The 24,000-nt window shown below is 43.5% G+C and overlaps 1 protein-coding gene across 1 annotated transcript in view; it reads left to right on the top strand.

Annotated features, from left to right (window-relative positions):
* Window positions 1-6,418: 6,418 nt before the first annotated feature.
* The window catches only part of palm1b (paralemmin 1b), a 28,350-nt gene continuing 10,768 nt past the window's right edge, over window positions 6,419-24,000 (top strand). Inside the window, exons 1-3 of the mRNA XM_079528458.1 lie at window positions 6,419-6,643; window positions 22,791-22,833; window positions 23,683-23,763. Of these exons, the coding sequence (XP_079384584.1) occupies window positions 22,792-22,833; window positions 23,683-23,763 (123 nt within the window). The 5' untranslated portion in view covers window positions 6,419-6,643; window position 22,791. The remainder of the gene's footprint in view (window positions 6,644-22,790; window positions 22,834-23,682; window positions 23,764-24,000) is intronic.

The following is a 24,000-nucleotide window of genomic DNA, read 5'->3' as shown; positions in this document are numbered from 1 at the left end:
TAGCAGTGGCCAGCAAACTGTGTTCTTCTGGATCGGACTAGTGAAGAAACATGGGGGAGGTTGCCGTATATTAGAGAAGTCGGGTGGCTCTTCCAAGAGAGATTTTGCGCTCTCATTAGAAAGGGGGTTATCCAGCCGTTTCTCTATTTCTTTGAAATAAATCGGAGCCATAGAGTAGAATCGGCTTGACGGTCGCCCTAAATATCTTTACTTTAAACCTTACTTACTAAACCAGATCTTATGCATGTCATTGCAGGCTGACCCTTCCTAGTTTGAATGTCAAACTAGGAATGCGAAGTTGCGCACGCACGTGCGCGCACACGCACATGCACACACACACACACACACACACACACACACACACACACACACACACACACACACACACACACACACACACACACACACACACACACACACACACACACACACACACACACACACACACCTGCCATGGATTTACACAGCCTCCTGAAATATTCACTCATTCATTTTGGTGAAACATTTTTAGGCAACGTTTACTCGTGGCAGGGCTTCTGAGAGGGAGATAAGACACCATGCTGAGCTGGGCCCAAGGGCTGTAAGGGCTGCGAAGTACGTCTACGCAATGCACGCACGCACGCACGCACGCACGCACTCACGCACGCACGCACGCACGCACGCACGCACGCACGCACGCACGCACGCACACACGCACGCACACACACTACACTCATCCACATTGGATGTGCACATCCAAACAAAACAGGCATTATTCATTTTCTCTCCGGTGTGGGCACACACACACACACACACACACACACACACACACACACACACACACACACACACACTACAAGAGACACTTGCACATTCACTGCCAAAATCTTATTTTAACATATTCAGTACGACAAACCAAGGTGTTTTGCCTGCTAAGGACAATGTTAATATCAGATTGAAACAGAACATCTTGCCTTCAACCTTCAGTATTTCTGTTTGTACACAGTAAAATCCTCAAAGATGATTTTGTAACTCAGAGAGTGTACAAATATACTAAATGCTTGTGTGTTGTAAGTGTAGGAGTCTGTGTGTGTGTGTGGTGTGTGTGTGTGTGTGTGTGTGTGTGTGTGTGTGTGTGTGTGTGTGTGGGGGGGGGGGGGTGTGTGTGTGTGGGGGTGTGTGTGTGTGTGTGTGTGTGTGTGTTTCTGTGGGGGGGGGGGTGTGTGTGTGTGTGTGTGTGTGAGTGCGTGCGTGCGTGTCAGACAGTGGGGCTGTTTGTATGTATGCATATATGTGTGGGCATGCATGCATGTAAAATGGTGGAGTGGAGATGGTGGTGGTGCTGTGTTTGTGCATACATCCGTGTGTATGCGTGCGTGTGTGCATGTGTGTAATGGTGGTGCTGTGTGTTTCTGCTTAAGTGTCTGTGTGTGTTGGAGGGGTTGTGTGTGACTTTGGGAGTGATTCATATTTGCAGATAAGAAGAACCTACATCATTCATCATGCCTTCTGCAGGCTGTGTGTGTGTGTGTGTGTGTGTGTGTGTGTGTGTGTGTGTGTGTGTGTGTGTGTGTGTGTGTGTGTGATGCGTGCGTGCGTGCGTGCGTGCGTGCGTGCGTGCGTGTGTGTTGTGACGTTGTGAGTCTGAGGATGTAGGGCTCCAGAGTCAGAGCAGCTACAGTATAGGGAGGGACAGGGAAATTAAGAAAGGGAGTGAGAAAGAAATGCCAGGGTCTGGCTTTGTCTTTCCAAGGAGGCTGCTCAGCTATAGCTTTCCGTTTGTGATACCACACACACACACACACACACACACACACACACACAAACACACACGAGCGCGCACACACCTGATCTACTTTCATAGCTTTCATCTCATCCAAATCCATCTTCAAGAGCCTGACAGGAAGCCAGACACAGTGGGAAGCCTGGTTCTGCTTGCGGTCCCAGTTGGTCTACAGGACTACGTTCAGGTCAGGTCTTTTCATGCACTGAATAAAGTAGCCATGCAAATAGCCTTCACGTTTATAGCCCTTCAACGGGTGGCTGTGCTCCGTCTGTGGTATACTATTGGGGTCCATCCACCTTTTGCTTCATCCATTCAATACTGAAGCAGACTTTCTTTGACATTTCACAAACAGGAAATAATTTGCCGGTAATTTGGCAAGAATACACTAACAGTGAAACAAAGCAAACCTGAGCTTGCAGATCTGCTAATGCTATTATTGCTTTATTTGACGTTTTGGTGGGACATTTGCCCAAAATAGGGATCTCAGAGTTAATGTGGTTTTAATAAAGTTGTTAAATTGTAAAATGATCATGCACTGACAGTCCGTGTTCCTTAAATGCTTGCCTCTACTCTGCTCAGCCTCAGCCCTGGATCTGTAATTATGTTTTTTTTTTTTTAATCCAGATTTCTGGATATTTCTGTGAGTGAGTTGTCCCCTGCTCTTTTGTGATATTATCAAACATAAATGTCAAATATATCAGACAGTCTACATTTCCCAAAAGGAATTGCATGTATTTGCAGTCAGAACAGAAGCAAGAAAAACATATCCCCACCGGAGTGGGGGGTGATTGATATCAAAAGCAGCTGCATTCCACAGATTCCCCACCAGCCATTTGAACCATGCAGTGAATAATGTGTACATTTGCAGAGGTAGCTGGCAGATATGACTGATGATAGAGCTACGCTACACAGAAACAGACAAGTAATTATATGCTGGGCATACAGTCAAGTGATAACGAGAAAGATACAAACACAAGCACATTATCTATCTATATGATTACACAGTTGAAGAATGAATACTAGAATGAAGAATGAGTACTTCAACAACTTGATCCTGTAGTCTCCTGATAAAGCTGTTACATATGATATCTATATGCCTATGCATATGAGAGTGAATCAGTACTGGTGCGTGCGTGTGCGTGCGTGTGCGTGTGTGTGTGTGTGTGTGTGTGTGTGTGTGTGTGTGCGTGCGTGCGTGCGTGCGTGCGTGCGTGCGTGCGTGCGTGCGTGCGTGCGTGCGTGCGTGTGTGAAATCCAATATATAACAATATCACCCATGTCACTCTTCATCACATAGTATAACATCATTAACCTGCCTGTGACTGCAATGATGAGTGGCATAGTATTTATACTCCTTTCTGTGTATGAACAAAATCATTCCAGAGTGAATATAGCCTGGAAACCAGATGAGTCTGCCACAGGAAAAAATAAATCCCTGGGGAGATTGGTCTGGCACTCCTCAGTTTGAATTACATTTCGTTCACCCCAGAGTTGTGGGTGACCAATTATCAGAGCCCACTATTCAAAGTGAGATTTTATTTTTGCTGTGACGTTGGAATCTGTTTTTTTAACCTTCCAATATCTACGCAGTGATATTGGCCATGCAAGGCTAGTGAATAGGCAGATATTCATGAAACTCGTGGGAATGATTAGCAGCCTGACCTGTAGATATTAATTAAGAGGAACTACAACATGCAATTTAAAACAGTTTTTAATATTTAATATCATATTGTTTATGTCCCTCTAACGTATTTCTAATGGTTTGAGCCTAAATCACAACTCTGATATAACCAGTACATATTGTTATTTCTGTCTTCTGAAGCAGTTTTAGCTGCAGTACCACAATGTCCTGATGTGGTGGGGGCACTGATATGCTAATAATTGTATCTTTGAGTCATTATAATACTGATGCTAGATAAACCCAGGCTCGTTTCCATTCCAGGCCAGCTTGGAAAATCAACAATGGCGGACATTGTAAACAAAGTGGAAATGCTCATTTGGAACTGAAGACTGAAGAGGGGGAGGAATTATACAAAGTAGGGTGATACTGATGACATCACGCGTACAATCAAATTAGTCAAGCTGTTCCTGAGAGCAATTTCTAAGCTATAAAAGCCCATATGATCATGAGAAGGCCCGATTGTTCAGAATTGCGTATTTGTAGGGATAGAAAACACATACATGTATAGGGGAGCGTAAAAAACACAAACATTTTCCCTTTAAAGCATTGGTTCCCAACCTTTTTATACTGAAGTACCACCTCAGAAAATATCTGGCTCTCCAAGTACCACCATAATAACTGAAACTTAAAATACAGGAGCGTATACAGACCTGCCCTTTTTGTTCCATTCCTAAGCCAATAATGCTGCTGCTCTGACAAAACTCTGTCTAATCACAAATCAGCACGATGATGTTTCTAATGTCAAATCTTCTATTAACAGCTAGGTGGCTGGACAGCCTAACTGTAGTAATATAAATATTTCATTCCACTTTTGTCTTTTTTTGTCCTTTTTTGGACGACTCCTCTGAGTACCACCAGAGGGGGCTCAAGTACCACCAGTGGTACTAGTGGTTGGGACTTGGGAGCCTCTGCTTTAAAGGGTCAAAGGTCAAGGTTACGACAAGCATGCGGTGAAGATACCACAGCAGGTCATGAACGGAGAAATGGAGAGGCTAGAACCATTATGTTTCTATGAAGGGACCCCACTTTGGGAACCACTGATGTAGCCTAATCATTTGTCATTCGTGACACCACACTGTATCATCATTTTGCACACATTTTCAATATCAAAGGCGATAACTCAAATCTCCTAAAAGATAACCTGATAAAGCTATCTAACATTAAAGTTTTTGAGGGGTGATAGCCCCTCCTATGTCCAGCTTTTGGTGTGTGTAATCCAATTTTCGTCCTAACACAAACATTACATGCCATTGACAATGAATGGACAATTTTGAGTGTAAACATTGCGTAACACACATTGATGACGAAGGTGAGGACGCAAATTGTGATTGGCCGGAATGAGATGATGTATGATGATGATGATAAGAATGATGATAATAATGCACCTCACTTCACACGGGTGTGATTTTTTTTATTATTGTAGGCTATTTGAAGACAGTGTGTGTGATTTTTTTCTTTCTTTTTTGTGAGGGGCGCTATAAACATGCTATAGTGTTGTAATGTTTGTGTTGTCTGAACAAACATTAAAAAATGCCATTGACAATGAATGGAGAATTTACGTCATATGTGTCTGAGCAAATCATATCAGCCATGGCTGATATGTTTTGAATTTTGAATGGAAAGCAATCAGCCAAGAATCAACCATGGTGTTAAATGGTACATGCGCTTTTTGTAACAGTATATGCCTAAATATTAGGATATATGTATAGGAGTAAAGATGAAACATAAACATCAGATCAGTCTATATTGGTATAAAACCTGTAAATTAACTAGGTTTCAGATAGTTTGAAAATTAGCCGCACGAGTGTAAATTTTAATAGAACATGTTCACCACCTGCTGGTTACTAGCAGCAGGTGCACCACTCTATTACCCTTTGAGAATCTTTGGCACCTGCCTATTTATCTGCAACGCTCCCTGGAAGAGCTCTCAGATCCTCTGGAACTGGTCCAAAGAAGGCTAAACTAAAGGCACAGGGAAGCAGTTATAATAGGCTACGGTCCTATAATAACGTGGAACAGCCTGCCTGTGAACCTGCAGCTTTCTGAATCCACTGACAGTTTTAAAAATAAATCTTAAGACACACCTTTTTAGCATTGCCTTTACCTAGGTCATATCATTAATCCATCGTTCATTTTTGTGCATTCTTAATTTAAAATGCGCTATATAAATAAACAGTTTTGATTAATTGATTGATTGATTGATTGATTGATTGATTGATTGATTGAGCCAGCCAAGTCGATTAGTGTGATGACAGGAGTGCCTTTGAACTGGGCTACTAATATAGGCATATGGTAGTCTATTTTTTTGAAAAATGAAAAGAAAGTTACCTAAGGTTTATTTATCACCATTCTCCACCTATGAATTAATCCAACCAAGTATTTGGAATAAAAAGCTATTCAGCATCACCATGAAATTAAGCCCTTACGCCACTAGATGGAGCAGTGAGACGGTATACTGGAAGAATGGTCCCGAGAATTTTGTTGGATCTAATTCCAGCCAGGACACACACCGTTCTGGGTCTGTTTGAGTTGAAGGCCTGCTTGTTGGAAAAGCAAACAGCCTGGTTACTTGGACGTCATATGATAAGGTTGGAGCAGAACCAGCAGCCCCACTTTGGGAAGGAGGCCCCATATCTCACACACACACACAGCGCGCTGGGCCCCCTTTATCTACATAAGGGAGGCGTATCCGCTCCCCTCTCACTCCCTTTACATACCACTCTCTCACACCCATTTATATACATTAAATATAAGCGGCTCACGACGTCCCCACTCCCCTCCCCTCTACACGCTGTATGGGATTTCTGTGCATAGCGTTGGACATCGATTCGCATCGTCGTGCGCGCCAGAGCGAGCCGAGCGAGGACGTCCTCACACACACCGCCGCTCGTCCCTTTCGGTCGGGTGGGAATAACGCACGCAGCTCTCCGGGACGCGTGCTTGTCTGTCGGCTTGAGCGCAGCAGGAGCTTGCCCACCACGAACGATCCAAACGGGCGTGAACGAGCGGCATCACCTCGGCGGCCAGCAGCAGCAGGGGTGCACTGCCATCCAACAGAACAGACCAGAGAGGAGGAAGAGGAGGGAAGGGGTGGTGGGTGGATCACTGTAGTGTGAACTGACGCGAAGAAATAAACAACTGTGACCGCTGAGAGCGAGCGCTGCGTACAGGACGCCTGTGAAGGGATCTTCGTCTGAGTAAGTCCTGGTTTACAGTGTCTGCTGATTTACAGTGTGTCTGCGTGCTGGTGTATCTGCTCTGCTTGCTTTGGAGTGCCCGGTCATCCGTGTGTTATTGTGCGCGTTGACCTGGTTTCGGTGATTTGTGTGCTGCAACCAGCCTCCAGTAGAGCAGCATCCTCTCTCACTTCGCCTGGGATGATGTTGGGATGGATGGAGACAACAACAATCATTCTCGTTTGGAATTTGACAGTTATAGGCCTGCAACATTTGTGTATTAAATTCCTCCTCCGTAAATGAAAACAGTCGCACTCGCAGTATGTAGACGTACATTGTTGGGTTAATTTGCGAACACACGGGGCGCAACATCATTAACAGGGTATCAGGGATGGCGAGATAATAATACCTACATGTTTGGCTTACAATAACAAAGTCAGCCGCTCATTGTGTGTTAAATTATACAGCCCAATTATAGGCCTATGTTTCCATTGTTCGATCAGGTAAACATAATTCATGCCTGCAGGAGGCCTCTACTGTACTCTAAATAGCCTTTATTGCCTCGTCTCGCCCGACAGGTGTAACACAACGACATGTTTACGCGAGTGTCTTTGATGATCCATCATGTACTATCGATCTGTTGTTCGGGATGAGAGGCAGCCTGGCCGTGTTTTTCTTTTTTTTCCGACGGTAGATTTACAGTGGCGCCAGCCGTCGAAGAGATGCGGCTGGGCTTGGTCGAGAGATGCGGCTTCGCTTTTTGCAGTCACAGTGTCTGCTATGAAAGTGATGAGTGCTATAGTGTGCAATGTTATTATGGTGTGTTGTGATGTAAGGATCTGTTCCAACATGGCGCACATGATGAGCTAATAAACGGTGCCAAGGCCATTACATATTACCTACGTATGCCTGGAATTTCACTTTGGACTGACTGAAAGAGTATCGGTTATTCTAACCAAAGTATTTGGGGTTGGAAATGCTTCAGCGAATAGATCACTTCAAACCTCGAGCTAAAATCGTATACAATGGCGTTAGTGTTACTGGTGGTGTCATTTGTTCCCCTGCCCTGCATCATTCCTCAGAATATGAACCATGGACCTATACACAGTGTGCAATGTATGTGTCATCTGTCATCTCCTGGAAAGAATAGACAGTTGTATTCCTTTACAGGTGTAACTGATTATGTTCCATATACAAATATACAAACTGGACCAAACCGAGTAGCAAAGGGTTTGGTTGCTGCTCTAATTCCCTACCTTTGATCACAGCAGGTGTGTGTGTGTGTGTGTGTGTGTGTGTGTGTGTGTGTGTGTGTGTGTGTGTGTGTGTGCATGTGTGTGTGTGTGTGTGTATTCAATGAGCATTCAATTGTCCATATTTGTTTGTTCCTGGATCCATTGTTTTATAGCATTCTCCTGGGTGTCTGTGTGAACTGTGAGGCTGGCTGTTGTGTGCAACATCTTTGTTGACAAGGCCAATGTATTGCATGACAATAGTGTGGTTCGTAAACACAACACGCCCATCATTTATTTTAGAGGGACATGGTATGAGACATCAAAGCGACCGAGTCCACCACCCAAAGGATATTTTCTTCAACAACACTCTGGAGCTGCTGGATGCCTAATTGTGTTATTGTAGCTAATCAAGTGGCCTGTGTGAGACCTCTGTTGCTAACAGAGCCTTCACTCACATCATCCATGCAAGTATCTGTTCTGCTGTGATTTACTGTGAGTTAATAGGGGGTTAAACAAGTTGAACCACTGATGACTTGGTTGAATTCTTACAGACTTACAGAACTATCTGGCATAGAGTTTCTTGAACTGCTGCCAGATAGAATAGAAAATAGCATTTTATCCAAAAATAGACCTTTAGTTCAACCTTATTTCTAGTGGGTCCGCAGGTGATGTAAACTTATGTTTTGATGAGCAAGGTTTCCAATCCATGACAGAAAAAGGAAAGACCATCTACTAAGTTACGCAATACACATCTACAGTGAATGTTTGTTTACCTCGGAGAGTCTAAAAAAAGGACCTGTAAGGGTCTGTATATTTACTCTCAGATTAATATTTCAGTGGTCTTAAGTGCATGTAGTGTATACGCCATTACCCCCACCTGTAGTCAGCTGTACATTCTGAAAGCTAATCTAGGTTTTACACACAAAATTGTGTAAGGCTCAGTGAGATTCAGTGTGCTAGCAATTGTTTAGCCTTTGTTTTGAGGGTATGTGTAAAAGTTGCAGCCTCAGCGATGGGCCTCAACCACGTGGCCTTAGTAGATGGTCTACATCCGCTCTGTTGCTCTGTGTTCTGTCAGCTACAGTCACTGCAGAGCTGACAGCACTCCTCTTCAGGGACAGCCGCGCATGTGTGTGTGTGTGTGTGTGTGTGTGTGAGAGAGAGAGATTTCATGTGAGTTTGTATTTGTTCAACTGTGTGTCAGTGAATGTGTGGGCTGTGTGTGTGTGTGTGTGTGTGTGTGTGTGTGTGTGTGTGTGTGTGTGTGTGTGTGTGTGTGCATGTGTGGTGTCATGTGATGATGACTAGTCTCACACGCTTTGGCACTCACCAATACCTGTCGTGCCCTTGAGCAATGCAATTATTTCCAAACTGCTGCTCTGGTGAGTGGCCAAAAGAAGATGACTGTGGTTGTATTGTGCCACTTCCTATAGACTGTACCTAACAGTGTTATGCTTAATGTATTCTCTGTCATACCTATACATTAGGCATTACCGTGTAGCAGAACATTACAGCATGCCATAGCATGCATGCTATGGTATGTCAGGGAGACACAGAATCCTGTCTGTCAAGTTGCGCCACTTGTGTGACTGACAAGTGACAACACAGTAACAGTTTTTCTTTAACATTGTTTTTTTGGTTAACTTAGTACAATAACATGCACGACACATCAAATGTACTATTACGTTTGACGTGTTACGAACCAACTTAGCTCATCATTTCGCCCGCCCCCTTATCAGTGCAGCTGCCAGCTGATAGCACTCTTTCTCCAAAATAAATTAACCACTTCTGCTGAGTAATTGCTTGTTTTTGCATGACTACAGAGTTGGTAGAATGAGATTGGTAGCAGGTATCTCATGTGTTTGCCTCACTGCCCAGGGCGAGTAAGCACAGAGGGATAGATGGGCTTAACTGGTGATTTCCCTGCTTGACCCTGCTTGTCATTAGACACATAAATGTATTAATGCAGTCATTATAAAATCTGATTAGCCAGCTATGCATGGAAAATGAAATGATGTGCATTACCTAACCACTTAAACTCAACTACTGCTTTGGGCTGAAAGCTGATATTGTTTTGCACGATGGTGGGGGGAGGTGACAGCCTGTGTAGTAACTTTCAGTTGTAACTATTTCTCTCCATCTTTCTCTCTTAAAGACACTCTCCTCTTCTGCCTTGATGCTCTTTCCGCCCGCAACTCCCCCCCCGCCCCCCCTTCAGACTTTCGCTGGCTTTATAATGCCAGATAAAAAAGAGGATTTGTTTCTTCACTGTCAGCAGATTGTCGGTTTTTCCTTCGATTAAGTATGCCATTTTTAGTCTCTAAGCTGTTTTAATCTCAGAAAGGAAAAACATACACAGCACAGCAGTGTCTGTGTGCGCCTCTGTAGCCTGTACCCCTCCCAAAAGACAAAGATACACATGGTTGGTTTGTGTGTGTGTGTGTGTGTGTGTGTGTGCGCGCCTCTGTAACCCTCCTAAAAGACAAAGTACATGCACAGAAGAAGAGAGATTTTGAGAGAGCCACCAGTCACCTCATTTAACCACAAAATGCTTCTTAAGTAACACACGCACACGCGCGCGCGCACACACACACACACACACACACACACACACACACACACACACACACACACACACACACACACACACACACACACACACACACACACACACACACACACACACACACACACACACACACACACACACACACACACACACACACACACACACACACTCATATGATCATCATCAGGCTTGTTGCAGATAAATCGTATCAAAAGAGCTATTGATAAGCAGGAGAGAGATCCATCCATCTCAGTCTGTGCCCTGTAGATAACCTCACATCACAAACACACTTCTATCTAGAGTGAGACGAAAAAGATTGGACATCGATCACAATCTCTTCTGGGATGAGTGGGATCTAACAATCCCAGAAGTGATGGGAAGATATTTGACAAACACAGCCTACATATACTTAGAGTAAACAATTCCTGAACCTCTTGAGAGTTCTAAGTGGGTAAATGGGGGGCTGCCATAAGGGAAGGTACCTACCTACATGTATGTATTTGGCCTAATGGTTCCTGTGTTAACACTGAAAGCCTGGTGCAATAATGCAAGGCCATAGGCCGCTTCCCATATCCGGACATACAGCTTGCTGACTGACAATTGAGAGGGGGGAGAGAGAGGCCACAGAAGACTGTTCAGTGTGTAAATATACTCCATGTAAACATCAAAGTGATGCTGTTCATTGGTCATCATGTCGATGCTAATGCAGTTAGTGTTTTTGCAGAAAGTTTCACATAGAGGTGAATTTCAGCCCTGAGCTGAGCCCTTCTGATTAGTGCTGCTGATCATTCCTGTTCAGCAGCACTAATTTAATTATCAGGTTCAAGAAATACATAAAACAACAATAAAATTACCTCTATGTTAAAAATTAAAATGGCCCACATTTTGATATAGACCTACTGGAGATTCAGATATAGTTTGGTCACTCATATTTTCTTCCATAATAGAGGGTATGCGCGTGACATCATCGTACCTGGAAGTTATGCGGGAACGCCCACTGAGTGGCAAAAAACTACTTTCTGGCCTTGACAGCCCATTCATCCAGTCCTGTCTGTTTGCATTAAACAATGTTAAACTCACCAACATTGCAGCTGTACGAAAAGCTTGAATTATCCTCTTTCTATCTGCAACGTTTTTGTTTCATAAAAATCCACCATAGACATGTTATGAGCTACTTTCTGTCAAGAAATGCCCTGCATTTGATTATTTTTCTAAGTGTCAGAGTTTGGAAGTGCTTGTTTTCAATAACACAAAATTTTGCTGCCTCCTGCATTATGTGACATTTAGAAACAGGTGGTACGCAGGACGGTTGAGTGATTTCCAACGAGCGCTTCCAAACTCCAACACTCCATGCTGCTCAATGTTTTGCCACTCAGTCTAGATGAGGAGGGCGTGTCCTGATGGGAAAATCATGCATGTGCATACTCTCTATAGAATACTGCTGTTAGACCACATTCAAATTGTGGCAAGTGAGAACAAATTTACTTTGAAGATATAGAGATGCTCAAGTGGTGCTGGCTAAGTCAATTAGTTGAAATGATCAGACCCCAAAATGTCTGTTGCATTTGTTGCGCTCCTTGTTTATGTTGTAGACATAAAGCTCATTTATCTTACAGCTGCATTCGTACATTTCTCTGGACAAAAGCGTCAGCGAAATACAAAAAGGATGCAAAATTACTGGACATTGACTACACAGTGAAATTGACATGTTAATCTATTTGAAGTTCGGAACTCACTATTACATAATCTAGCCTTGTCACAGCAGCTCTGACAGTGAAATGATGGAGAGGATGATGTGGTTCTCATTCAACCTCCTGTCGGGGGTGTCCCTCAGTAATTCAACATCTCTCTGCTGTCTCACTGACAAAGCTGTTATCTCAGAGTGACCTCCAGAAGACCACACTGTGACCCCTGTCACACTAACAATGTGACCTCAGCAGACTTCCTTGGGTTTTTATTGGCCTTGTGCTGCTGTTTATGTTGGGCAGGGTCTGTATTGCGCCAGGCCTCGCAGCACTGATGGATCCAGCCCTCTGTATGGGAGTGGTCAGTCAGGGACTGTGTGTGTGTGTGTGACTGTGTGTGACTGTGTGTGTGTGTGTGTGTGTGTGTGTGTGTGACTGTGTGTGTGCGTGACTGTGTGTGTGTGTGTGTGTGTGTGTGCGTGCGTGCGTGCGTGCGTGCGTGCGTGCGTGCGTGCGTGCGTGCGTGCGTGCGTGCGTGCGTGCGTGAGTGCATGTTAAGACATCACAATATTTCAGTCCTTCAACTGGATTCAAATAAAGCAATCACATTTAAAGCATAGGCTAATGTGTATGTGTGAGTGTATGTGTGGTGGTGGTAATGTTTCTGTTACAAGGTGCCATGGGTGTGGGTAGCCTAGGGGAGTAGCAGGGAGGTGTGCAATCTTGGCCCTGGGGAAGGAAGAGGGGGATGTTCATAGCAGAGGACTCAGGAGAGAGGTGAGAGAAGAGCCACTCCACGGCTGTGAGACTGAGAGGGATACGAGATTAGTTTCCTCCTCTCAGTCTTCTAATGCCTGGCCTGGGTTATTAGGCTCAAAATGGACAGTTATTTTCACAGTCCTCTTTCCATCTGAAGAGGAAAGATTCTTGTGCCAAACTCTGTGTGTGTGTGTGTGTGTGTGTGTGTGTGTGTGCGTGCGTGCGTGCGTGCGTGCGTGCGTGCGTGCATGCGTGCGTGCGTGCGTGCGTGCGTGAGAGAGAATGTGTGTGCGTGCGTGCATGCGTGTGTGTGTTATGGCATTTCTGTTTCATTACATAGAAAAGCAGAGCCAGCAATTAATTATATGGCAAACAAACACAGACACACACGCTGAATGAATGGATCAAACTGTATCAATATGCTGCTGTATTGTGTCCTAGATTTACTGATTCAGATTGTTAGGGTGTTTGTCAAAAGGTAATCCCAGATTACAGGCGATGCCACCTATGGTATATAATGGCTCCTAAATTCTCCTCAGATGGCAGACAGAAAGACCACTTCTGTAAAGGCAGACACACAGTGTGACTCGGCGAAGGCCTCTGAGTCTGCGCTTCAACTCTGTACCAATAAATACATATTTTGCTGGTGCACTTTTCAGATTACATAAGAGCGTGATCAGGTGTGACCTTTGCATCGCCAGAACAATTGCACTTTTTGTTCTGAAGATGAGAAGTGTTGTTGTAGTTGCTATACCGCCGTCACCTGATTTGTTTTGCTATGCACAGTTGGGCTGATCAGTTGCTGTAGAACTGTGGAGGAGGAAGCATTTAAACAGCAGAACAGCATCCACTGTTGGAGCCAATACCAATGGCATTCCTTTGAGTAGTAAGGCAGTTCTGTGGGGTTACAGCTACTGTAAACCTTCATCACTGAATAACAGGTAAACATTTGCCCGGCTCCAGCCTCTGAGGTGTTGGTCAAGATCATACACAATTTTAATGTTGCGCTAGCCTCTCACACTGTTGTCCAGTGTGTTTTCTTGGTTGGAATTTGAACCAATCAATTCCTTTGAATGCAATGAAGGAAGTAAACCGCACAAGACAGTTAAAACAATAATAGCAGCGGTAATGTTATCGGATAGTATTGATGTTGATATTGAAGCTGTTCAGGAATAATTAAGTAATACAAATGTTAAGTTCACCCTTGCTGTCAGGCTATTCAAATGTCCATACAGTCTACTGAAAATGGAAATGACACCAAATGCAGCTAATTTCAGTGACTAGCTAGTAATCCAACGGCCATCTCGGAAAAGGGCTGCAATGGGAGAATTTTCACACTGGACTAAAATAGTGAAGTGGGCTGTTATAGCGCCACCATGAGGCTGACTTCTCTTCATTGACAATGAAGAGAAGTTTGTTTTGTCCCTAACACAAACATTAAATCCCATTAACAATAAAGAGAATTTAATGTTTGTTTTGACACCGTTTGTTTTACATCATCATTAATCATCATCACCTAATCATAGCAAAATGAGTTAGACTTTAATATATTAGCGCCCCTCACTTCACACGGGTGTGATTTTTAAGAAAAAACGTGACTGTTGACCAGCTCGACAAGATCTACCCACCAAATCAATTATTATACCATTGCTGAAAATAGTTTAAATATGTACCTGAGGGGGCTTTTTTATGTTTTTTTTTCTTCAATATATTTAAATGAAATACTCTTTAGGGGCATGTCATGTGATCTACCTGCACAGCCTTTGTGATCTACTGGTAGATCGCGGTCTACCTTTTGGGCACCCCTGATTTAGGCCATCAGTGCAATAGCATTTGCAGTTCATGCAGTGAGTGCATCATGGGTAAAGGCAGGGCCGGCGGAAAGGCACTGGCAAAGTGGGCAATTGCCCAGGGCGCCAACCACTGGGGGGCGCCAACTACAGACGGATGGATGGTTTGTCCATCTGTCCGTCTGTCGTGTTTACGGTGACAGTTGACGCGGCCTCTCTCTCATGCTGTTAAGTATTGTTGATAACAGTGTGTTCACATCTTTCAGCCAGTCTGAAAGTGCTGTATGCTGTTCATGCTTTGAAATGTTTGATATTGATATTTTATGAAGGGGGAAGAAAGGCCGAACATTTTCGATTTTTGCCCAGGGCGCCAGTTAACCCAGCCCCGTGCCTGGGTAAAGGTACTGTCAGAGTGAGAAGAGCCTAAGAACGGTGCTATTAGAAGACAGGATGCCTTCTGTTGCTCTATAGCCAGTCAGCTAATGTGTTCCGGGAAATGCTATGGCAGCAGTGTGCCCCAGAGGGAATAGGAATTGGGAGACACTCATTAGTCAGTTTCCCTGACCTTGCTATGCTTGCTATGTACCTGCCTCAAAACAACTTTGGATTGGTCTGCCTACTTTATAAAGCCTTCATACTCTGTTGCACGACAGGATTCACAAAAAACAGGTGTTTCTGAATATTTTTGAAAAAAATAAAAAATAATAATGATATAATTAATAACAACCCGGGTAACAATTCTCCTGTGCACTGATAGCCTGGTGTAATTACTTCATTGCTGTGTCCTCGTTATCTCCCAGACCCGGATGGATGTAGACAGCGGCTATAATCACAATGTTAAAGTCAAATGGGAGATAAAAAGTTTGGCAGGCTATCATCAGAGATCCAGGGTCTGGTGAGCATAGGCTGTCCAGGATTTTCACATCTTTGCACTTTTGTTATTAATCAAGGCACAAACACCTTCCCCACATTGCTTACTGCTTAGTCCATCTCTGTCTTTCCTATAAACTGTGAAGCCGGGGGGTGTGATAGAAGCATCACATGCTAACTCTGTTAGTATATCAGAATTGTAACTAATTCACAAGATGAAAATAGTTAGATGGTTGTGATGATGATGTTCAGATGATGAGGTCATCAAAATAAGTAAACAATACATTACCAGTAAGACGCCTGAGGGTGAAAGCAGACTGCTGGGTGAGCGCTGGCGTTTTGGCATGGGGGGTAAGATCTTAATTTTCGGGCCTGTTAAGAACTCTAGTTTTCGCTGGCTGCCGGGCGCGGCTGCACTAATAACTTTGGGGCGGGCCTGTCTAGAGTTGAAATGGACAGGTATCAGTCAAAAGGGAGACATCGAAGAGGAAGGATGGATGGGGAAGTGATCAACATATGAAATGTCAGAACAGGTCAGCTTCATATATGGAGATCTAAGGGTTTGAGGTCAGATGTAGAGTTGCTGGCCAATATTGATGACATCAGGGATCTCCACTTTATGGGCTTAATATAAACCCATAATAAATAATGAATAAAATAAATAATAAAAGCAGATACCATTGCATCCTTTAAATCTCTTCTCAAAACACATTTGTTCAGAAAAGCATTCCCCCCCTACCCCGTTTGTTCACTGAACTTTGTCAGTATTTTTATCTATTACATTTTGTTGTTTTTTATATTGCATCTTTAAATATGCTTTCTCCTGTTGGCCATCTGGCTGTAAGCTGTTGATTTGTTATGTTGCATCTATTTTAATTGTCTCCACCAGGCCGAAGGCATGGGGAGAGTATGTTTTGCACTCCGTCCGACCGTGTGTGTGTGTGTCCGTCCGTCCGTCCTTCCTTCCTTCCTTCCTTCCTTCCTTCCTTCCTTCCTTCCTTCCTTTCTTTCTTTCTTTCTTTCTTTCTTTCTTTCTTTCTTTCTTCCTTCCTTCCTTCCTTCCTTCCGTCCGTCCGTTACCAGCTAATCTCCGCCACCGCTGGCCCGATCCATGTCAAACTTTGCACACACACTCCCTGGATGCCAACAACGAACCTCTGCCCCAAATATTCTTCAACGGCCTGTTATAGCGCCACCATGAGGCCGATTTAGGCAAAACACATTTCTGTAGATTACTCGTACACATTTTATCCATACATCACACAATTCGGTATACACTATCTCCATAGTCATGTGATCAACACAGACCTGCACCATTTCCCATCTTCCATCCTGATTGGCTAAGATTGGCTTCCAAAGCTCACATGATTGGTCCGTTTCGAACAAAATGCCACAAATCACAAACACAGTGTGCAATTTCCGTGAAATTATACACGAACATTTCCACTAGGCCGAGGACTACATGCCACTAATTTTTTTCCAAATCAGCCTCATGGTGGCGCTATAACAGGCCAATTCCTGTTTTTAGCTATAACTGTATCGATCTGGATCTAGAGGCCATGGAAAAACATTGTCTCTGCATCCCTCCACATCTGCCGGTTATAGCGCCACCATGAGGCCGATTTCTGCAAAACACATTGCTTATGTTAGTCGCACAGATTTCATCCAAATCTCACGCAAATCGGTACACATGATCTCTGTAGTCATGTGAACAAGACGAGTCTGTTGGATTTCTCAGATTCTACACTGATTGGCTAACATTGCCTTCCAAAGTTTTCAGGAGTGGCCCGTTTTGTTCAAAATGCTGCACATGTCCTGCTCATCCAGAATTCTATCCTCGCTATGAGTGATCTGGCTCTGCATTTCCTCAACAAAAGAAAATTGTTGCAAAAAACAAAAACAAAAAAACATGTTTATATTACTCCTAAACATTTTGCCACACAGTCCTATCCTCCTGGTGGAGACCTGTGCCCTTTTTCTAGTTATTATTATTATTATTATTATTATTATATTATTATAATATTGATGGGATGGGATCTCCATCCCTGATGATGTCACATGATGTCACATGCTCCATCCCTGATGATGTCACGTGATGTCACGTGCTCCATCCCTGATGATGTCACGTGATGGATGTCACATGCTCTCTCACCCCGACCAACCAACCAACCAACACACACCGACGGGAAATGCATGCGATTCCATATCACATATGTCACAAGGCAGCCAAGTCTATGGACTTTTAATGCTCCCCCAAAAACCAGCAGGCTCCACCAAAATTCTGCAAATCAGTCATGTGGCAGCCAAGTCTACTTTAAGGTGACTTCATCATCATGCATGATCATCATGATAAAAGGCGCCCCTCACTTCACACAAGTGTGGTTTTTGAGGGGCGCTATGCCCAGCATTGTGTGTCTGTGTGTACCAAATTTGAATTGATTTGATTGGCTGTGCACGGAATGTGATGTATGATGATGTATGACGATAAGAGCGCCCCTCACTTCGCACCAGTGTGATTTTTGAGTGGTGTAAACCACTCCAACAACTGGCTTTGTTAGTTTACGTGTCCACGTGTCCATGTGTTTGTTCGTACCAAAAAAATGAGCATGGTTGCTATGGTCACTCAGTTCACACGGGTGGGATTTCATTACGTCAGACATTACGTCAAACCACAGCTGATCAGGCTATATAATACCTTACACCACTCAGTTCACACGGGTGTGATTTTTAAATTAACAATTGATTACATCTGGCAATGTTTAACAGTAACTGTTTTTTGAGGGGTGCTAGCCCCTCCAATGTCACCACAATACCGATATTGAGGTCAAGAATTTTTTAATATATGATTATGTCCATATTGCCGTAGTTATTAAACAACTTTCCAGTTTTGCTAGCTTCACAAAAAAGTGACAAGACGAGCCATTGTGAGCCAACAAGAATGCACATCAGGCAAACAGAACACTGGTGACGCAGGATGTAAGGTACTTCCCCAGGTGAAAGACTTTGTTTTCAAGGAGTCGAAAATCTGTTATTTTTGGCATTGTTTGTCTGCCTGCCTACCTTGTTGAGTAAGTCAAAAACTGCCTCTCTGCCTTTGTATCGGACTGACTGTCCACCTTTTGCCTGTTTGTTTAGCTGTCCCTTTTGTCACTACTGTGTCTGTCCATCCATGTGACTACATATACTCTCACTACTGTGTCTGTCCATCCATGTGACTACATATACTCTCAGGACAGTTTGACTTTTACAGTAAATGTCTCACTGTTGGTCAGTTTGATGGTCTGTTCCTACTTGTCTCAACTTTCCATTCTAGGACTGTCTGTCTGCCCTCCTGTCTTCCTTCATTCTAAATGTAACACACACACACACACACACACACACACACACACACACACACACACACACACACACACACACACACACACACACACACACACACACACACACACACACACACACACACACACACACACACACACACGCGCGCGCGCGCCAAATAGCTACATTTACCAACATTACAATCAGCTAGACTTTTCAATTAGATTTTTGTTAATAATTAAAAATAATTGTTAATAAAAAGACAAGAGAAGCTGAGCATAGAGTGTGGAGAGACAGAACACATCTGGAGACATTGCAACCAACTCCATTCACCCACTGGTGAAGAGTTTTTTTTGTCAGGTGAAACCTGACTAATGAAAGCTCAAGAAATGTAGACGACAAAATCAACACCCTAGTCATACTGACGGCCTAGCCTGATTGGCTGCCACACACGCTGCCTAAGCCAATGGGAGTGTAGTATGATTGCCTGCCTCCTAAGCTATGCCACACGCACCACGAAAGGGCTGATTTCTGCACCGCAGCCAGCGAGCAAGCTGTACAACCGCAGCGACACAACAGAACACAACGGAGACAGCACTTCTTTCACCTGAAAAATATTACTATGTAATCATTTCTTGTTTTTAACCAGATATCTGTGTGTGTGTGTGTGTGTGTGTGTGTGTGTGTGTGTGTGTGTGTGTGTGTGTGTGTGTGTGTGTGCCTGCAGCCAGGGTCATTTGGCAAAAGATGGCATTATTAGTGTATGCAATCGGTGGGCACCTTGTGTATGTTCTTTATCAGTGCGCAGACAGTGACTAATGTATTTGGACACAGACAGACTACACTCACTATAGCACTAGATCTAGGGTACATATTGTTTGTTATGTTGCTGGAGGAGCAAAGAAGGAGGAGTGAGAAGAAGGGAAGAGAAGAGAAAAGAAAGAATGTATCTGTGTGTATGTCTGTGTGTGCGTACGTGTCTGCGCAGGGCATGGAGTGGGGTGGGGGGGATCAGATGATTGTGGTTTAGATTTCTCCAAAGGGTCTCCATGTGATGCTGATGTGGCTTTGGTGCGATGGCAGTGGTGTGTGTGTGTGTGTGTGTGTGTGTCTCTGTGTGTGTGCGCGCGTGCATGCGTGTGTGTGTGTGTGTCTGTGTGTGTGTGCGTGCGCGTGTGTGTGTAATACAGACTGGTATGTGTGTGTGCTATAGATGTTTTAATGAGACCCTATGCTCCCAGGCACTAATTCATACTAAACAGGCAGTAAACAAATATGCAGCTCAATGGTAGTTTATCTTCTTGTCAAAGCATGATTAGCCAAGTCAAGCTATTCATAGAGCACATTTTAAAAACACCATTGCTGACCAAAGTGCTGTGCATTCAATATCAAAATAACTAGGAAATGATGTGGATCTCAGGATCCACATAGAAACGGCGTGCCTCCAACGTGGATCTGGGACTTCATGTTAGCGGCCTGTCCTGTGACATCAGTCATGACATCTATGACGTCATTCGTCTCTAGGACATATCTATGATGATGCATAACTCCACATTTGGGCAAGGTTTCAGCCTCTTGAACAAAGTGCTACAATGTCAACAGAATAACAGATACATCATACTCTGTAAACACAAGACAAATACAGGATAGATAGGGATAGATAGGAACGTTAGGTACAGTACCTTTAAGTGCAAGGGGAAATACGTGGCTTTTTAAGCAGGATCTTAAAGATCTGGTGCAATGGCTATTTCTGTCATTTTATTTTGAAGTTTGAGTCTGAAACGGAAGGCTCTGCGTTTCTGAACCAATCAGAGCGTTGCATCCCTTCAGGCGATGGGACGGTAGCTCTGCTACGCGCACGACGCATGGAGTCTGTACATTTACAAGTCAGACAGTCGGCCAGCTCTACCAGTTTGCTGCTATGTGGCTTATTTCTAACCTATAATGTTTTCAGATAAAAATTGTAGCGTGCTGATTAAGTTTAAAATTAGTAATACACTGTTTGGATGTCATTTTGATCAACATCAGCTGTGTTTGGATGAACGTGCAGCAATGGGAATAAAACAGGGGAATTAAATCAAGATCCATTTATATTCATGCAGGACTCGACAAATCATCACACATCACGTTTTCGTTCAAAGGAAGCAATTAAAATTGGCTTTTTATGGCTTTTTGATATACAAATACACAAAGGTGGAAATTTCGCATTGTTTTGGTATCCATTGTTAGGTATGCCCATATGATGACCACGGATATGCTCTAAAAGTGTGAAAAACGTATTTTTCATTTCACTAGGTCTTTAAAGTGTCAACCGTAGTGACAGTTTGTCAAAGAGTGACAGTTTGTTGCATACGTAGCTTCACCGTGACTACAGATGCCATAGCTTGTGGCAAAATTATAATAAAATAGCTTAAATTTGGGAAAAGTTAAATATCAACTCCTTCACTCCCTCCCTGCATATGACAATGCTCAATACCCACCTGCAAGATCAATTGATTGTTCTACCTACTGAGGAGACAAATGGATGAAGATGGACAGACAGACAGACAGACAGACAGACAGACAGACAGACAGACAGACAGACAGACAGACAGACAGACAGACAGACAGACAGACAGACAGACAGACAGACAGACAGACAGACAGACAGACAGACAGACAGACAGACAGACAGACAGACAGACAGATCATTAATGCTGCTACCAAAACAAATGTTTGCCTAACAGGCAGACGAGATCTATTAAGATTAAGATTAACGTATTTGATCATTTCTCCCAGTCTTGTTTATCTCAACATTTTTGTTTCATCACTAAGTGATTGAAAACTAATTTGATTTTAAACAGTGGTGGTTGGTGTCCAATGGGCTTCTGACTTGTGACTACTTTGTTAAGAATTAGTGCACAAACTCTTCCCTACTGACTCTCGAGTTCCTGCCGTCATCAAAGAAGCTCAGATCCTATTGAAAGAGAAAGCTGGCTGGGATAAATTAGGGAAACGAGGATTCCACATGATTACATTTCAGTCATGCCTGGGAAATGGGTGTGGTAGCTGATTAGTAACTGCAGCTATACGCCTACATGTAGTCTACATGCTAGAGCACCTCACTGGAACTATAGAAAAACAAGTTTTTGTTTGTTATTGGTCAAATAACAGTATTAAGCATGCATATCACATGCTCTCGGAGAGACCAATTTTGACAGCAAGGAATAGTTTCACAAAGCTTCATTTTTGGGCAACACCCAAAGTGTGAACACATCCCATTATTTCCTGTCTATCGCTGGAATAACTGCTAGCAATAATCCAAACTCGGTCGTTTAAAGAGACAAAAATAATCTGTAAGTGGATGATGTAGTTGCTTGCTATCCCCCAGAAACACCTGTAATTAATACATTTCACATTCTTCTTTGTGGCTCAGCCAATGTGTAATAAATAACGTTTATATGTGTAATGGATCACACCAGCTGTTAATTACAGCCAAATGTCTACAAAGAAAATTACAAAATTGCAGATAGTGGGCGGTTTGTGAGAGACACTTACTCAGTTATTGTCTTTGAGCATTTTTGCCCCATTGAGTAGCTGAAGCAAGCCTCCCATCCGTCCTTTGTCCATCAGCCATCCTGGAGCTCTGGAACCTATTAGAGAAGGAATCTCTACATTAGCATTCCCTCTGGACTGACAAAGACAGCTAGAAGTAGACAGCAAGACTGACAAGACAGACAGCTGTGGTTCTTGATGGGGGGACGTCATTGGACAAGCACTAATTAGTAATTAGTGGTGACAATATACTACATTAAATACAGTCAAGGAATGCTGTCGGCTGACTATGGTCAAGAATATGACCTCTGCTGTCATTGGGAATGTTTGATTGTAATTGCACAGTCTTCCATTTCTCATAATCTCTGTCTCTCTCTGCCTGTGTGTCTGTCTCTTTCTCTCTTTTAGGATGGCTGAGGTGTCACAACAGGAGAAACTCCAGGCCATCGCTGTAAGTCATTTCTCCGAACGCACGCGCACACCTCCACGAACGCATGCACGCACGCACACACACTGATATGCATTGATGGCTTTAGAAACAACCCATCATTGCTTCATGTAGGGTCTGACCAGCAGTCTTAATGACTCAACCTTTTAGACCCATCTCCTCTGACCATTAGCAGCCAGGCGAGCTGTAATGCACTCATTACAGCTCTCTGTCTCTCTCTCTCTCTCTCCTTCCCTCTCTTCTAGCTTTCCTGCATTCTCATTATGAGACTTCCTTATCCCTCTCACTCTCTTTCCTCACTCCATGTCACTTCCAGTCTCTTTTAATCTATCTCTTCCTTCTCTCCCACACACATCTCTCTCACTGTCTGTTATCTTCTCTCCTCTCGCTCTATTTGTCTGCCTGTTTGACAGCTGTTATCTCGAGGCATCTCTCGCTCTCATCCTGTGTCTTTCTGCAGCTCTTTCAGTCACTTTCTACTTCTCTATGTCTACCTCCTTCTCTCCACACACACACACACACACAGACTACAAATGACATGCACTATATCAATAAAGTGACTCATATATAGTGCTCTCTACAGTGATTGTAGTGAATCAGATAACAGCACAGGGATGTCTGTGCTGGAATGTCTCTCTCATCTCTGGATGATTATTATGAACACAACGTGATGACTGTGCATGTCAGCATGAGTGCTGTTTGTGTTTGTGTTTGTGTGTGTGTGTGTGTGTGTGTGTGTGCGCGTGCGTGCGTGCGTGCGTACATCTGTATAAATTAATAAATGTACTCTCTTTAGAATTTTGCCGGTGGATAATAGTTAATTGTGTGTGTGTGTGTGTGTGTGTCTAACAGGAGAAAAGGAAGAAGCAGACAGAGATTGAGAACAAGAGGAGGCAGCTGGATGATGACCGACGGCAGCTCCAACATCTAAAGGTACACAGTACACACACACACAGACACAGACACACACACACACACACACACACACAGACACACACACACACACACACAGGATGGACACACACACACACACACACACACACACACACACACACACACACACAGGATGGACAATTGGACATACACACATTCTATGAATTCTGACTTTTGCCCTCATGAGTACCGTCAGGGGCTGTGTCGACCAAGGGTTTGTTTTGAATTGTTTTCAAT

The sequence above is a fragment of the Electrona antarctica genome (genome assembly GCF_951216825.1).
Source record: "Electrona antarctica genome assembly, chromosome: 18".
In the NCBI taxonomy this organism is placed as follows: Eukaryota; Metazoa; Chordata; class Actinopteri; order Myctophiformes; family Myctophidae; genus Electrona; species Electrona antarctica.
Note: the sequence above shows the minus strand (reverse complement) of the source record. Positions and strands in the feature narration are given on the sequence as shown.